The 18,448-nt window shown below is 31.6% G+C and overlaps 1 protein-coding gene across 1 annotated transcript in view; it reads right to left on the bottom strand.

Annotated features, from left to right (window-relative positions):
• LOC143067353 (protein timeless-like) overlaps positions 1–18,448 on the bottom strand; it is a 39,083-nt gene that overhangs the window by 10,493 nt on the left and 10,142 nt on the right. Inside the window, exons 4-18 of the mRNA XM_076240546.1 lie at positions 13,729–13,823; positions 13,117–13,178; positions 12,126–12,300; positions 10,358–10,479; positions 9,067–9,127; positions 8,271–8,324; positions 6,409–6,725; positions 5,819–5,888; positions 5,150–5,262; positions 4,395–4,508; positions 3,846–3,955; positions 3,318–3,510; positions 2,491–2,689; positions 2,001–2,113; positions 144–303 (exon numbers count right to left, since the gene is read on the bottom strand). Coding sequence (XP_076096661.1) covers positions 144–303; positions 2,001–2,113; positions 2,491–2,689; positions 3,318–3,510; positions 3,846–3,955; positions 4,395–4,508; positions 5,150–5,262; positions 5,819–5,888; positions 6,409–6,725; positions 8,271–8,324; positions 9,067–9,127; positions 10,358–10,479; positions 12,126–12,300; positions 13,117–13,178; positions 13,729–13,823 — 1,958 coding nt within the window. The remainder of the gene's footprint in view (positions 1–143; positions 304–2,000; positions 2,114–2,490; positions 2,690–3,317; positions 3,511–3,845; positions 3,956–4,394; positions 4,509–5,149; positions 5,263–5,818; positions 5,889–6,408; positions 6,726–8,270; positions 8,325–9,066; positions 9,128–10,357; positions 10,480–12,125; positions 12,301–13,116; positions 13,179–13,728; positions 13,824–18,448) is intronic.

Here is an 18,448-nt window from a genome sequence, read left to right as displayed (position 1 = left end):
GATACAGTGAAGTGTGCTTCTAAATACAGGTAAAACTACTACTTGAATGGTCAAATACAAATGTGAAAGTCTCAGTGCCAATAAAAATAAACACTTGTTTTTAAATTGTGCTTTATACTATTTAAATTTAAATGATATCTAACCTGTTGTGCAGTAATGGTGATGCCTATATCAGCAAATCTGTCTAACATGGTCTCTACCATGTCTCTGGTGGTCTGTAATTCTGTATATAATGCAAATAACATATCATCTACCTCGGCAAAATCTGTTGGTCCACTAGTATCCTCAACACTTTCTTCCATACTGAAAAACCATGTTATATTACAAAATTTCAAACTTCAAAATGTTTGCTATTTTTATTTTGATTTGTTTTCATACATTGTGTTCATTATTCAGAGTATTTTCTGCAATTCGGTAAATTGGAGGGTGTAAGCTAATGTTTTTTTATTATTCCTTCATTAAGAAATGGATATTTCTTTTCTGTTTGTGTGTGCACATACCCCTATCCCCAGACCCCCTGTTACGACATCTATTAACACTATCCTCTATTCTGAAAAACAATGTCATAATACAAAATTTCAAATTATCAGTTTGTTAGCACCTTCCTCCATACAAAATAATAATGTTAAATTACAAAATTTCAAATTATCAGTCTATTAACACTTTCATCCAATTTGTAAAACAATGCCATTATACATAACTTTTTTGTCTCGTGACATTAGTCCATTGACACATTTCTAAATACTGAAATACAATGTTGTAATATAAACTTCAAATATAAAACTTCAAATTATCTATCTGTTAAACTTTCATCCAAACTGTAAAACAATGTCTGAATACAAAACTGTTAAGTCTAGTGATGTAAATCTATTGACACATTTCTAGATATTAAAATACAACGTCTAAAACCAAACAGTCTATCATCCAAACTGTAAAACAAACTCTGAATACAAAACTGTTAAGTCTAGTGATGTAAATCTATTGACACATTTCTAGATATTAAGATACAACGTCTAAAACCAAACTTTAAATTATCAGTCTATCATCCAAACTGTAAAACAATGTCTGAATACAAAACTTTCTATTCAAGTGACCTTAGTCTATTGACACATTTCTTAATATTGAAATACTATGATGAAAATCACCATATGGATATTATTTTATTTGAAACAAAATATATCTAAATATTTGTTGAGAGAAAGCTATCAAAGAAAGGATACAAGGTAACCAAGAAAGGGAGGGATATGTTGATTGATTGCTAATTGCTTAACATCAAGTGGTTAATATCTATAGGGGGTATGAAAAGGGAAAGGTGTGTTAGTGTGGTATTCTAAGGATGTACTTAGGTGAGGTTTTGGAATAGTTGTCAAATGCTTGGACTCCTTGAAGTTTTTCCATATGATACAAGGTAAAATATTTTGCCCCATAACACCTATTTATCTTTTAACATAAGACTTAATAGCTCATAAAAGGTCATTTCACAAAATTTTAGCAGATTCTTGATTTTCTTTCTTTTGATTCGAGACCTAATAATACCAATGCAAACATAAGGTAAAAGTCCGAGTCAGCCTTTTCCCGCCATATTTTATAAATGAAATATCTCGAAAAGGAGCTCCATGACCTATAAATATTTAAGCTTATCTTTATTCTTAATTGATGCTCTACCAGCTTAAAGTATCAATTTTAACTTCTTAATTTTTACCTAACCTCACCTAAGTACATCCGTAAGTAAAGTATACAGGACATAATTATATTTATAATAAGTTGGAGCTGAATCATGCATCATGTTATAAAACATTTGTAATTTATCAGTTTTGTTGTTTGGATTCTTGCCTTGTTAGGAGAGATCTCAATTACTCCAGGAATTCAAATTAACTTTTTATGTGCTATCAGATTGATTGGATATAAAATACAAAATATTTTCCCTAGGAAACGTTAGTTGATTGACATTTTCTTTTTCGGCAAACATCTGCACAATGCAGCAACATAATGTGACTTACATTTGATCTTTATTTTCTTGGATACCATATAATTCCATAGCAGCTGCATATGGGTCAGTTTTGGTAAGATTGTCAAATCTGTTCAACAAAAACTCCTTCAAGTCTTTCATTTCCTACAAGATAAAAACAAAAAATTCATTATTATAAAAACAGATTCAAAATTTCAACTTTTGGTAAGATTATCAATACTAAGAAGCTATAAATCATTACATAAATTTCTTTCACAAAATTATACAAAATCTGGCACTAAATAACAAAATACCAGTTACTAATTAATTAAACTTTGAAGTCGACAGAATGAGTATACTATCCTATAAACTGTTTGAGCCTGTATTTAAAAATCATACGGCTAAATAAAGATTTTAATGGTGTAGATTATTTACAGTGTTTGATAATATATAATAGACAGAACACTCACAATTACTACTTCAATATTTATTACTTGTTATGTTTTTGTAGTAAATAAAAGGGTTTACGCCTTAAGTATTACCTTTGTCATGCAGATTTTGCTACCATCAATTTCCATCAAAGCTTGTATAATAGGCATCTGCATCAATACCTCAGGTTTCTCACAATCTCCAGCTATATGGTGCATCATAGTAAACACATACAGATTCACCACAGATCGGTTATTCTCAAAGTTCTCAAGCATTGTACCATAATATTGCATTATGTTACGATTTGCATATCTGAAACCAGGAAGTTAACATTACATTAAAAAAAAAATCGAGTTAATCAATTTTCAAGGTCTTAAAAAAATTATCTCTTGTCCTGGATACTTGATTTCAGGATTTTGTCTAATTCTTTTGCATAGCCAAAACATCCAAATACCTGTCACACAAAAGATCAAATTTGTCTCTGGAATAGCCCTAACAAGATCTGTTATTTCAAAAGCAATATAACTTCTTTTGATTAAAAAAAAAATAAACATCTGGCTCCAATTGATATTTTCTGAAAACTAAAGAAATTGATTTTTTCACTTAACGAAAAGTGAGTGACAACTTTCAAGTTTAAAAATGTTCAGAAAATGAGTATATTAACAGTATAAGTACAATATGATCTTCCGACTGCTTTAAAACAAGAATACTTATCAAAAGGACAGTATAGCCAACTCTCCCTACCCCATTCCCTTGTTTAGTGAGGGGTTTAATATTGGTAAAACCTGTAAGTTCATGTAATTGCATTACATTTAACATGCTTACCAGGTTTCAAGTTGATGTCACCAAACTTTTATGAGAAATAACTGATCAAATTTCCATGATCCATTACAACTTTTAAAAGGGTGCTTTTGTAATATCAACCAATCTATATACTTACAATTTAATATGCTCCATCATGTTAAAGCTGTCAATAACCCATCCTTTCCTGCCCCAGGAATCTAACAATGATAGATATGTATGATTTGTACTGATTAAGTCCTCTAGGAAACATAAACTTGTATCTTTGGATTGATAATGTCTTATAAGTAGGAAAAACACCATTCTAAGCTCCGTCACATTAGCAAGGTCCTCTGAAAAATATAATTTAAATCTGTCTTAGATTATATGTCAATTTTAATAGAATTGCCATTACATAATTGGTTACATGGTTCCTGACTAAGTAGGATTAATGTTTCCATGATTACATAATGTGTAAGGTTAATGCTGTCATGGTTCTGGTCTATGTAGGATTTATGTTTCAATGGTTACAGACTATGTAGGAGTGATGTTTCCAGGATATAGGATTTCCCCTTTTTATATGGCTGGGTTAAAGTAATTTTATGAAAATTTGAAGTCTTTCAACTACTAACTTGGTGATCACAACTATCAAAAACAATGTACACACACTAATTTATAATATACTAACTCTGTAATCCCACTAAATATTCCTTGTCATAGTCCTCCAAGGTTTCATCTGATGAACATTTTAACAAAGTCTTCAATATTTCATTAAGTGCAGTTATAGTCAGATGAAGCCTAAAACCACAAAAAAGCATTAAAAGCAGTGTATCTATATAAATATAAAACAGTCCTAAACAGATCATATAACTTATCAATTTGATAGGACACTGCCTATCTACGATCATCAAGAAATTTCATATAATAAAACTGTAGAAATGTATAGCCTAAGTTTCAACAAAAGTATTATCCCTTCATAATGTCTTGTGTCTTTTATAATTGTGTATGCGTGTTGTTTGGTTGTATCTTATTGACCTTTTTTTAACTCATAGATATTGTTACACCTTGCTGATATGACATCTTTAAATGATAAATGGATTTCACTTGAAGAAATAACATGGTCATGCTCAAGGTTTCTGTTCATGCAATCCATTTTGTATTTTACAAAAGAAATTGTATGAATTAATTGCAAGTCACCAAGTAGATATAATACAAAATATGTAAATTAAATGTTTACCTTCTAATATTGTTAGTGAGATTTTTTTCCTTTTTCTGTGCTATCAGAAGTTGTTCTGTCAATACCACTCCTTGATATGTCAGAAAACCAAACAATTCTGTCTTCAAAACCAATCTACATTAAACAAAGCAATGTAAGCATTATAAATATTAACATTTTGAAATTGAGCTATTCCAAAAGTACAAATTTTGTTCCATTCAGTTCTTTAGAAACTATTCTAATCGTTGCAATGAACAATGGTAACTCCAGTCTGATCCTTTCTTACTGATCTACTGACAAGTTAAAGGAATTTTTTCATGACATCAATGATCGAGACAGACATGACAGAATCAAAATATTTAGCGTTTACTCAAATAAAGCATCAGGAATTTGTGATTTTAAAAGCATTTGGAAAATAACACTTGATTTCACTCTGACCTGGTCATAATTCAAATTAACAGACTGATTTTAATTCTTTTGATCCTTCTGACACCAATAGTAATCATGGTACTAAAGTTAAACTTATATACGACTAATACTTGTATATTGTGACTTGAATGGAGAGTTGTCTCATTGGCACTCATATCACATCTTCTTATATCTATATACATGGCAACTCAAAAATCTGAATTTCTCCCATTTTACAACGAAAGAAAATTGTCAACATCCAGGATCAGACATTAATATGTTAGAGAATACAATGGAATATGACATATAAGTATAAACATTATGCTAGTCTAAAATCTTAATAAATGAAAGATAATATATATATTTACCTTATGATTTTAAATGGTAAATTTTCTTTTCGAGCTATTTTTAAGAAGAAAGCCATTGCCCACAGGAAGTAGGTTTCATCTAAATTATCCTTTACATCTGAGATTAAAACATTCTGAAAAGTACAAAAAGTTACTTATTAGAATATACTTCATTTTATACATAGCCAGTGACTGATAATTTTAGTCATAATATTAATACTTAACAGACTATTTCTAATATGAAGAAATGCTATGTCTGAGCTTTGGTATGGACATCACCTAAAAAATCAATCTGATAACAAATTCAAGTTTGGTACAGGAATTCCCAAAAATCTATCACAGAAAAATATAAAAACAGAATCCTAAGTATATTCAGTATGTATATAAACTGTAAACTATTGTTCCATTCTGATGTAGAGTTCATAAGGTTTTGATTTAACAAACTTCCACATAATTATCATGTAGAAATTCAAAGTGATTAAAATCAATAGTGAAAAGATTGGAAGAAAGTTTTGCATAATTTCACACAACATAATTAGTCTTCCTTGCATGCTGGTTGGCCACTGGATTTCAATTGCAAGTTCTATTAAACTTCAATTTTTCATAAGGTATATTATTTCTTGGTTTTAACAAATTATAAAAAATTTCTTATCAATAATCCTGAGGATTTGTGATAAAGGGATTTCTTACCTTCAAATCGTGTACCAAAAATCCAAAACAGTTTATAATAAAGTCATTTGTAAACTGCAACAGGAGTGACCTGAAATAAAAAGTTTTTCTGTCATTCAAAATAGAAATCTATCAAGTCAATTTCAAGAATACAAATATTTACAGTTTGTGATAAAATTGGTGTTCAACAGATCATATAAATACTGAAACAACAAATATGCAATGAGTAAGATTCACAGTTAACCCCTGAACAAATTGAACTTGGGGCTGTTTCAAATTTTCTTAATGGGGGGAATTGGTGTTCAGGGTCTTTTTCAATGACAGTATCCAGTTCACATATTTTTTTACAATCTTCTAATATTTGACGTCCAAATAGTTTTTCTCCAGCTGAAAGACATTTGTTTCTGAGAACTCATTCTCATATCTGGACAATAATTTACCCATGAAATAAACCAAGAGAGTCAAAAGAATAGATTTTTTTTATAAAGACATTGGAAACCTGACATATTTATGCAAGAAGGAAGTTCATAATGAAAGTTGGAAAATCTTGTTGAATAATATCTGTTAATAATTCACTTGAATAATTTATCATTATAGGTCTGTGATATTACCTTAAGTGTTCAATTTTATTTTCTTCAGATAAATCTTCAGTAAGCATATCATCCTCTGTGTTTTCCTGATCACCGTTTACCTCTGAACTCTCAATCTGTCCAGTATCTAGATCAGTCACACCTGATTCATCCATATGAAGTGTTTTGCCAAATAATCCCGGCAATGAACATGTGGCTGTGTAAGAAGTTTTATCATCTTCATCGTTGTAACACAAAGCTGTTGTTGGTAAAAAGTCGTGCTCTCTGTCTTCATAATCTGATAAACTTTCTTCATCAGATGTATCAATGCTCAGACAGGGTTTCAGAATATCCAGTGTCTGAAAAATAAATAAAAATGTTAAAGAGGTAAGCAAGGAGATGGACCTTTTGTCTCTGTTATGTCGATGGCAAAATGTGCTATATGCACGAATTAGGGGGAAATATAATGGCAATTTTATAATAAACAAAAGTAAAGAATTGGTTCACAATTTGCCTTTTTACCAATTTCCATAAAACATAGTGAATACTGAGCTTCATATACTAACTCATATTTTGCGCAATTAGGTTACTGTCTAATTGATGAATACTCAAAATGTCCTTATATTCCAATTATCCCATTTAAACTAAAATGCTAAAGATAGAAAGATACCATTCTTAATATAAAATAACATGGACTTTTCCCAGGGTTTTCCATTCATTTTGGCCTAACAGGCCAAAATGAATAAGTAGGCGGTCACCGGAAAGAAGGGGGGGTCAGGGGGTTTGCCCCCCCGAAATTTTTTTGAAATCTAGATTCAAAATCCTGGCATCTGGTGAATTTTAAGACAATATTTCATGCTTGTCAAATTGACATACTACCAGCAGAACTTTTTTCTTAAAAAATTTTGTCTGCACAATTTTAAGAGTTTGAATACTGCTATAATTTAAACGTTGACAAAATTGAGCATACTGTTCAAATTCTGTATTGGATACAGCAATTTTATTTATTAGAAATTTTAATTATAGATAGGATGCACACTTTCTGTCTGACAGCAAATTTGATTTGTAAATATTCCTTTATCGTAGGAAATTTTCCGTATTTGCTTGAAGTATTCAGGCATGTTGGGTCATATCAAATCAGGAGACAAATAATGTATTCCATGTCTCCCAATTTAGGGACATCTCTAGATCTGGAGGCTGTCTCCCGATCGGGGAATATTGACTAGCTGTCGAATCTTCGATCCAGCGTAGTGCATTTGAACCAAATTGACAATTATGTCATCGATTCATTCGCGACTGTTAATAAAACACAACAGAACAAATTGAAAAATAATGCATGCAAACGTTATTGTTTTATCATAAAAATCCACACCTTTGTGTCGCTTAGTAGGGAAAAAATCTGTGATGGAACGTTTCATCGTCAACAGTTCAACAACAAATGAAAGTTTTTAACGACCTTGACATTGCATTGCATGACTTGCATATATACTCGATATCTCTCGGGATTTTTCTAATAAGTCTCTTTCGATGGATAACGGCCATGTGTCCGATAGAAATACAAACCGGAACTCTCAAACGTAAATAAAACCTCTAGATAATAATAAAGTTACGACGTATAGAATAGTCGTATAAGTAAAATCTGCACCTATTTTTTTTTGACTGATGACGATTGAACCGGCCAAATAACTGTTTGAAACGGTCAATTTGGCCGGCGGCCGGTTCTTATGGAAAACACTGATTTTCCATAGCTGGACCTTAAACAACAGACTAAATCTAAATGTTAACAAAGTGGACTATGAATGAATAGTATAATTGCTCTGACTGGCATTGCTGAGACAAATAGTATAATTTTCAAAAAGGACTTTGAAAATAAGAAGCTTTTAAAACATTTTAAGACGTCTTACCTGTCTAGTATACATCAGGGATACTAACTGTATGATTGAAGAACACCAATATTCCTGTAATATTTATATAGACACATTTAATTAACACTTCTAGAAGGTCAAGTATAGATAGTTTCTACTCACAGAAATACCACAATACATGCTGAGCAAGAGATTTAATATCTTGTATGAATTGGTAATGAAATTAAGTGGGTTGAGATTTCTATTTTAACAGTAAAATAGTGTTTGTCATTTATGTGCTGGTAAGTTGAAATTATTTTTGGAAGACTATGATGTAGCTAATTTAATGTGTTTTTAAAAGTGCTCAAAATCTGATTCTGCATTTAGAAGTTCAAATATCTTGATCAGGCCAATTACAATGATCATAAACAGTCATTTTATATCTGCTGTGATTTTGAACTGTGAACTTGTATGACAAATCCAATAGATGTCTTATTCTCAAAATAAGGCATCCTCCATCTAAGACTGATTATTAGTGACAAAGGAATGTTTAAAAAAGGTACCACATGGAATTATCAGGTACTTATAACAGCAAACTAACACAAATCACAATGAAAGCACTATAGTGTTCCTTCCATAGATAGGCTATTTTCCAATGTTTCAAAAGATTTTAATGTTTCAAAAGATTTTAATCTCATGTAAACTACAAATCCTTTAATGTAACAAGGACATGAATACTCTTTTTTCATTTTTCTTACACATTAAGTGTTGATTGGGTTCTATGGGAAAATGGATTAAAACTTTTGCCATTGTGAGCTCTATATATAAATAATACTGAAATATTAGTCATACTCACTCTTTGTGGTAGGGTAACTATTCTATTTATCAGTTCACCTAAACCGCTCTCAAGCAAATACCTGGAAAACAAGAATGTGTCCAAAATACACAGATGCCCCACTCGCACTATCATTTTCCATGTTCAGTGGACCATGAAATTGGGTAAAAAATCTAATTTGGCATTAAATTTAGAAAGATCATACCAAAGTAACATGGGTACTAAGTTTCAAGTTGATTGAACTTCAGTTTCATCAAAAACTACCTTGATCAAAAACTTTGACCTGAAACTCGCACTTTCATTTTCTATGTTCAGTGGACTGTGAAATTGGGGTCAAAAGTCCAATTTGGCTTTAAAATTAGAAAGATCATATCATAAGCAACATGTGTACTAAGTTTCAAGTTGATTGGACTTCAGCTTCATAAAAAACTACCTGGACTAAAAACTTTAACCTGAAGCGGAACGGATGGATGAAAGAACAGACGGTACGACAGACGAACGGACGCACAGACCAGAATACATAATGTCCCTCTACTATCGTAGGTGAGGCATAAAAATCAACATTTCAGTTATTGTACATTCATATTAATTATGTTCATTTTCTTACTTTGAGTGTGATTAAAGAAGACATTTGTGTACGATCTCTACAAAATTACTTACTAAATTATGTAGTTAACAATGTTATTGTTAATTTAACAAGAATGTGTCCAAAGTACACGGATGCCCACTCACACTATCCTTTTCCATGTTCCATGGACCGTGAAATAGGTTAATAATCTAATTTGGCATTAAAATTAGAAAGATTATACTATAGAGAACAAATGTACTGAGTTTCAAGTTGATTGGACTTCGGCTTCATCAAAAACTACCTTGACCAAAAACTTTAACCTGAACGGAAGCACAGACGAACGGACGGACGGACGGACGAACGGAGCACAAACCAGAAAACATGTATTTATACATTATTTATTTCACAGGGAAATTTATTTCATTGGGGCCCTTTAAAGCTTGCTGTTTAGTGTGAACCAAGGCTCCGTGTTGAAGCTGTACTTTAACCTATAATTGAATTTTTAGCACTGTGACTGTGAAGTTGCCTCATTGGTACTCATGCAACATCTTCTGATTTCTAAATTATGACTAACAATAGACTCCAGGGAGCCTGAACCACTAACCTAAGACTCAGGAAATATTATAACCAGCTTCTTTTTCTGTTTACACTTTCACATTTGTATTTCAGTTTCCAAGTTGATAGCATGTTTTTTTTTCAAACATATAAAAAGCTACAGGTTGTTCAAAAACAGATACTACTTACAGTACTATAATCTCCTGGTTAGGATTGGTTTCGATGTTTTGTATGTATAACAAATTCCTGAACACTAAGAGACACTTGTTGATAAAGTCACAGGTTTCTTCTGGCATTGGCTGTCCATCATGCTAAGAGAAACAGGAAATAGGACAATCAATACAGAGACATGTGACATCATGGCAAATCAACGAGACATATGACATCATGGCAAATAAACAATCAATACAGAGACATGTGACATCATGGCAAATAAACAATCAATACAGAGACATATGACATCATGACAAATAAACAATCTCATACATAAATAAATGTTCTGTCACTTCAAATGCAATTTTCCATAAAATTTTGTTTCAAAGGGACATTTTCTACTGCAATTATAGTTGATAGGCAAGGATTATCAAATTCCTCAAAGACATTGCTGATATGTATAAATCTTTGATATAAATTTCATAAATATCCTAGAAGAACTATAGGCTTTAAGATTACTATTAATAACAATGCATGTTCCTAATAGTTAACTTTCCAAAGGACTATAGCTCTTTAAAAAAAAGATCGGCAGTAATTTTGGAAAGTTTTGAGACAGTGCTGATTTAAACCTTAGTTAGCAATACAAATCTGGAAAGAATTATTAATGAAAGAGTGTGTACAAGGCACTGACAGGAAGGACAGACGTGCAGAGGGCACAGCTCCTTTAAAAAAGTTGATCTGAGATTATTTTTTACCTGTATAATATTTTTGATATAAGTTTCATTAAAAATCTAGCAAGCATTTTACATGTGAGAGCACTTACAAGGCCAGATGAATGGATAGATAGTATTTCATTATTACCTCACGTGTGTTTGACAAATGTACATGTGAATTTTTTCATAAAAATATATACTAGGAATGTGTGAAAGTTATAATATATATTTGTTTAACCTTTGTTAAAATTATCACTAGGAATGTGTGAAAGTTATAATATATATTTGTTTAACCTTTGTTAAAATTATCACTAGGAATGTGTGAAAGTTATATATATTTGTATAACCTTTGTTAAAATTATCACTATAAAAAATATATCATTAATCTTATATAATAGTGTGACTTTATATGCCTGACCTAAATTCTGTTACTTTACTTCCTCATTGCCAATGATCTACACTTCACACATACATGTGACCATTTGATCTTTTGTAGGTGAATTTGACACATGTGACTGTTTGAATTTTTGTAGGTGAACTTGACACATGTGACCATTTGACCTTCTGTAGTTGAATTTGAAACATTTGTCCATTTGATCTTTTGTATGTGAATTTTGTCTACTTTTAAATAATACACTGTTTAAATTGTTCAATATGTAATAAAGTTGAGAATGAAATCGAAAAATGTGTCAAAAAGACAACAATCAGACCAAATTACAGAAAACAGCTGTAGGCCACCTATGGGTTTTCAACACAGCTAGAAAATGTCAACTTATGAAATGTCCACTTTTAAAATGTCAACTCAGAACATGTCAACTTAGAAAACTTTTTGGATAATCTATAATATAAAGATATGTCCACTGATTCAATTGCAGCTGTCAAAAGTAAAATCTACATTGTATCCCCTCACATCAGTCAAAGCTGTCACAATTTTTGTGACAATAGTAAAATCTACATTTTATCCACTTATATCAGTTATAATTGTAAAAATCTCTGTGACAAAAGTAAAATCCACATTTTATCCACTAACAACAGTTATAAAAGTCATTATCTAGATGTGACAAAGTAAAATCTACATTGTATCCACTTACATCAGTTATAACTGTCATAATCTCTGTGAAAATAGCCTGAATCACTTCTTTATCATTGCACAGTTTTCTTGTGGTAAATAGCATTCTCTTCACATCAGGAACCCATGGCAATGTAACATCAACAGGTATACCCAATATCAGGATTTCAACTGGTTGGATCAGTGAGGCGAGCAATCTGAGGAAGTATATATCATGTATTAGTAGGTTAATAAGGATTACACCTATATTTTCTTTAACAGAATTGTATTTCAAAGGAGGAGGATTTTTAAAAATCAGTGTGAATAAAAGTAGAAACTTGGGATATATGTCAATGAGATGGCAATAAAAAAAAAAGATACCAAAAAAACATGTAAAAAAAGAATTTGTGCTGTTGAATATTCCGAGTTTTCTATGTAATGTTTGGTGAAGTGTTGACTTTTTGACATTTTTCTTTTATCCAGTGTTGTCTTGTTTTTAGCTTTCTGTGTAAATGTGTTGTCGTTTTGTTGATTTTCTTAGAGCCATAATGTTGTCTGGTGTTTCCTGTGTAATATTTTATGAAGTGTTGTCTTTTTGTTTTTTTTCTCATGATTTTTGATTGCTCTATGGCATTTTCTTTAATAGCAAAAATTATCAAATATATGCCATCAACATCAAAGTTGCCAAAGGACAACAAAAATTACAATATAACTTCCACTTGGATCTTGAACTTGTGAAGTAATACTTGACATAAAGTATATGTCAACGAAGCAGCACTCCAAGCAAGACAGAAATGAAATCTTTTAGAGGTCAAAATAGGGTTTTCAACCATTTATGATCTGCTAGAATCCATCTGTTCACCAAAAGTCAGGGATTTCTTTTTTTTAATCCAGTTCAAAACAAAGAAACATATTGCAATGTTAATGAATGTCCATTACAACATATCTCTTTTTAGTCCTTGACTAACATTATACTATAGCATGTATCAGTGAAGTTCTGATACAATCCTACACATGAATAGTATGTTATTTACCTTATTGCAGCACTGAGTATCTCTGGTTGGTCTCTGACATACTTTATCAATGGAATGATATCCTGTAAATATATCAATCTGTTAAAACACATATTCAATAAAAATTCTTGATACTCATGTACTTTCTTAACTGATTTGCAATAAGTATTTCAAAATACCCTAAATGCAGACTTACACTAGCAAAGATTATTTTTGTAGTATGATAAATATTAAATGAAGGGGGTGTATCAGCAAATCTAAATGGCAAAATTTTTAAAAGGACACAACAGCTCAAAGACAGAAAAGGATGCCAAATATTTTCAATGTTAAGAGTCTTTGATAAGGGTTGTTGAACCGGGATTAAAATGTCACTATTGCAATCACTAGCTTAGAAGTATTTTTCTGGATAGAGTTAATGGTATGCCTTCAGGGAAAGTCTTAAAGCTGAAAAAGTGATTGTCATTAGATTATGAAAAACAAGAAACTATAATACTATAATAATTATACTGTACATACAAAAATAAATAGTCCCAAATTCGAAATATGGCTTAAACATTATTATTGCTGAAATATGAAATCCTATACATACTTTGAGCATAATGAATTGAGTAACATGTAATCTTAAATTATTACCAGTTCTATGATTCTGGAGAAACATAGTTGCCTCCTGTATGCTCTCTGTATGGGGTTCTCTTCTTGAAGGTTCTTTAAAAGTTCTATCAATGTATCTGAAATATGAGAAATAATACTATAATTCTACTTAAGGCGAAGTGTACGTAATTAAACTACACAATGGATTTTTTAAAAATTTTACATGTAGATTCTGCTTGTAAAAATAAATCGGAAAATAAAATAAAAAAAATGGGTAACCGTTTTCGTTTTTGAGATACGAGCTGTTGAAGTTAACAGCATCATACACCAAAATTACAAAGGATATATAGGGAAAATCGTGAAATTCGGCAGGAATTGTTACATTTCCAAGATTTTCTATTATATTAGACAATCGATTTTTTTATAAATTTATGAGACGATTCTAAAATGTCTGAGGAATCGATTGGTGCAAAGAAAGTCCTTAGCAACCGTGCTACTTTTCAAGCTATACCCTGTTAAAGTTGAATCTTGAGTGTAAAAAGAACAAAAAACAATGACAACGTTATTGACGTCGCCGCAACAGTTACGACGCTTCATATAGTCCATAATACTTGTATGAAATATATACCGTTTTGTTGGAGTTCTTGTTGCTCGGTCTTAAGTTCTTAATGTTACGTTTTGTGTACTATTGTATTGTATTTGTCTATTATATTCGGGTGCGTGCAGAGATCGCCAAGCTAGAAAACGGTTGACATTTTCTTCATTATAAACTAGAACTATTTTCGATTTCGGTGCCTTATTTTTTGTTAAAATCTAAACACTGCGACGTGTTTTCAAAATCTTTGTTCTCATAAAACTTCATTTCATCAACGTCTCTTCTCAGAATATCAGCCTTCTGTCTGGCACAAGATAACAAATCAATATTTAAGTAAATTTAAGTTGTGTGGTAATTCTTAGTACATTTGGGTAAATTAATCTTTCCTTTGTGCCGCATAAGCATCTCTATAATTCAACACATCCCTGAGCCACGACATTATATATTTTATGCATCGCATGCGCTTCTTTTTATCACAATCCAGACCGCTAGTAACCGTTGTATAACTTTACACGTCTGAAGATGAATATTTGCGTGAAACATTTTTGTATGATTTTTATTTCTGGAAATCAATCTGAAATCTACAACAGTCCATTTCCAAAAGTCGGGTTGGACCTTTACTTTTATGTGCATTCGTGATTTACACAAATTGTAACCCGAATAATTCAGTCGTATTTTCAGCTGATGTACGAATGCTACATTTCTCGTGTGGGAGAAAATCGGACATGGAAAGGGCTTCTATTTCTAGCTGTTCGGAATTCGCGGAAACAAATTTTTGGCATTACGGTATTGAATCAATAGAGATACCAATTATGTCTTTTGACAAATTCGAATACCAGTCAGTTTATAGGACTTCAGTTTGAAATAGGGGCGGCAATCCATTCGTTTTATCCAATCAATTGGAAAGGGGTCAACATTGATAGTCAAAAAGCCTTGAAATATTCGATAAAAAATGTTGAATGTTAATTATATGAACTCCAAAATCTCATATTATAAGACTAGTAACCACAGGCTTCTAAATTCTTGTATGATAATGAACTAGGTGAAAACCTAGAGCTGACCGAGTGCGAGATCCTCATGGATAATCATCGAGGTCGTTAAACACCCCTTGCAGTAAACTTTGGTTAAATTTAAAAAACATCGAAATGTAATAGTCTGAACACATTTCACCGCTCATTCCACTGAATATTAAATTGCAGTTACAAGTATCACAAAACTTCCCTGACCTATTTTTTTAACCATAATAGAGGGAGGAGGGGAGGAGGGATCCAGATCCTGAAATCCCGGGCTTAAAAACACGAAATCCGGCGAGGTCCCAAATTTAAAAAAAGTCAAATCCCCGACTACCCGAAATTCGGAAAAAGAATTCCCGGATCCCGGAGTTCCGATAAGGGTCCTACCCCTCCCCCCTCGTAATTCTATATTCTATTCATTCTTAATCTTGAATTGAGACTTGATACTTCAAAATTACATTCTCTAATTTTGAATGATGCACACAGGCACAATAAAAGAAAACAGATTTCGCTATATATCTCTTCAAAATTGGAATTTGTGAAAGAAGAAATGACATGTTATATTTTATCTTACATGTGTACTTTCAATTTCAATATGGTTCTAAATTTAGATTTAGTTTTCCCATAAATTGCGGACGGAATAGAAGACACCTGTTTATTTTCTGCACATGTAGAAAAAGTTGAAAACTGGGAGTTGAATGACATAATTTTTACTTATTTTAAGATAAATGTTAGAATTTTTAAGTTACTGAGTAATTTTTGGGGCATAATTTTTTTTTTTTGTTTGTTTTCCGTCTTTGTTCTTCCGACTTGTAAGTGTTGCACTAGAGATTAAATTATTCTCTTGGTATCGTCTGATTTCTTATATGAATATAAGTCATGTCCTTAAATTTTCAATTGCACAAAATACGAACATTTCAACGTCTTTTTGATTAAACAATTAAATTCACACGTCTTTCATTAATTATTTGTAACCTATTATAAAACTTTACGTTGAGTACTGTGTTTTTCGTTCAAGACTACGGCTTTTTAAAACGATATTGTTGGGTCAATTCAGGTTTCATTTTAATTAATTTGATATCAATAGAAGAAAATTTGTTACATGTTTATTTGTTTATTTGTTTATAATTTTGTTGTGAGGCGTTTTTTCTTTCTGTTGATATCATAAACACGAAATGCCTTCTCCTACGCGTCTAAAACAAAAAACAAAACAGTGTTTTTAAGTCAGGCTGCACACAGAACAACGTACAGAATGCTGTGATTTCTAATTGGAGTTATTTAGATAATTTCTATGAGGTTTAAGACAGCACAGGCGTGCTTGTTGGATTCATTATAGACCGCAGAAAGTAGTTTCTCTTTCGTGTGTCCTTTCTTGGAGTAAGGGAGATAACTTGCGTAACTAACGACGAACGTTTTTAATCTCGTATTCCGCTAGAGGCGTGCAATTATGTACACTTCGCCTTAAATGCATTAAAATGTGATCTGACATGATTTATTTGAAATTGGATTTGTATGTAGGCTATGATAACAATCCAATATTGTCATTTCCCTTCTCAGTGTTCAATGTACATGTATAGTGAAGTAATGAAATTCTAAGTCAAATCAGTCTACATGTACACCCTCATGCCCTCACATGGCATGCATGGAAAGGAATAACTATATCAAAGGATAACAGTTCTACATGTACAACCTCATACCCTCACATGGCATGCATGGAAAGGAATAATTATATCAAAGGATATAGTGCTTGAAGCATTCAACTGTAATGATTGCTTCAAATTATCAGTGGGAAGTAACATTAAATATTGCATTGGTTGTAGTTGACTTAACAGCTATTCAAGACAAAGGAAGATAACTCAACATACATTAGATTCCTACACCTTTAAAAAGTTATGTATATTTTTTGACAAGTGTAAAATCATTTTGAGCCTTGAATACCTGAGCATATACTACATCAATAAATTTCTGGAAATATTCATGGATATAGAATGTTATGATTAATGCACGATATTTTCTACACAAATTCACTAATGTTATATAAGAACAGAATGTTATGATCAATGCACTATATTTTGTGTATCAAAAAGGTAGTGATCAGCCTTGGAACATTTAGATATCAATTTAAGTCAGTCCCATAAGGTTTTAATTGCATTTCATGCAATCTTTAACTAAAAATCAACCGAATATCCGAAATTTTTTTGCAACGAAGGTACTTTCAGTGTTTATCCAAATTCAAAGCAGAATATTCAACAAAACTATGCTTTCCCACTTCATAACCTTGAATTAACTAGAGGCTCTAAAGAGCCTGTGTCGCTCACCTTGGTCTATGTGAATATTAAACAAAGGAAGCAGATAGATTCATGACAAAATTGTGTTTTGGTGATGGTGATGTGTTTGTACATCTTACTTTACTGAACATTCTTGCTACTTACAATTATCTTTATCTATAATGAACTTGGCCCAGTAGTTTCAGTGGAAAATGTTAGTTAAAATTTACAAATTTTATGAAAATTGTTAAAAATTGACTATAAAGGACAATAACTCCTTAGGGGTCAATTGACCATTTCCGTCATGTTGACTTATTTGTAAATCTTACTTTGCTTAACATTATTGATGTTTACAGTTTATCTCTATCTATAATAATATTCAAGATAATAACCAACCAGATGCTCCGCAGGGCGCAGCTTTATACGACCGCAGAGGTTGAACCCTGAACGGTTGGGGCAAGTATGGACACAACATTCAAGCTGGATTCAGCTCTAAATTTGGATTGTGATTAAATAGTTGACACAGCATAGGTTTCTGACACAGAATGAATGTGGTCTAATGAACTTAAAATACTTTTTTTTCCTTTGAGCAATTCACTATGCTGTTGAATATTAATCCTCTCAAAAAAATGTTTGAAGAAATTTTCTCTTTATTTATGAAATCTGAAATGAGAAAAATTTAACCCCCACCTCCATTTTTTTTTCACATCCCCCTTTCCCTTTTCCAAAACTGATCTCAATTCAAATTTCTAATGGAGTTTGCAACAATAACTACTCATTTAAATACATCATAAAATATTAAAATGTAACAAAAGGTGCTTGTTATCACTGAATGGTAAAGAGTGTTTTAATTTATCAGTTGGCATTGTAAATTGTATAAAACAATG

Source organism: Mytilus galloprovincialis, chromosome 3, assembly GCF_965363235.1.
Source record: "Mytilus galloprovincialis chromosome 3, xbMytGall1.hap1.1, whole genome shotgun sequence".
NCBI classification, from domain to species: Eukaryota; Metazoa; Mollusca; class Bivalvia; order Mytilida; family Mytilidae; genus Mytilus; species Mytilus galloprovincialis.
This window is presented reverse-complemented; position numbering and strand designations above follow the sequence as displayed.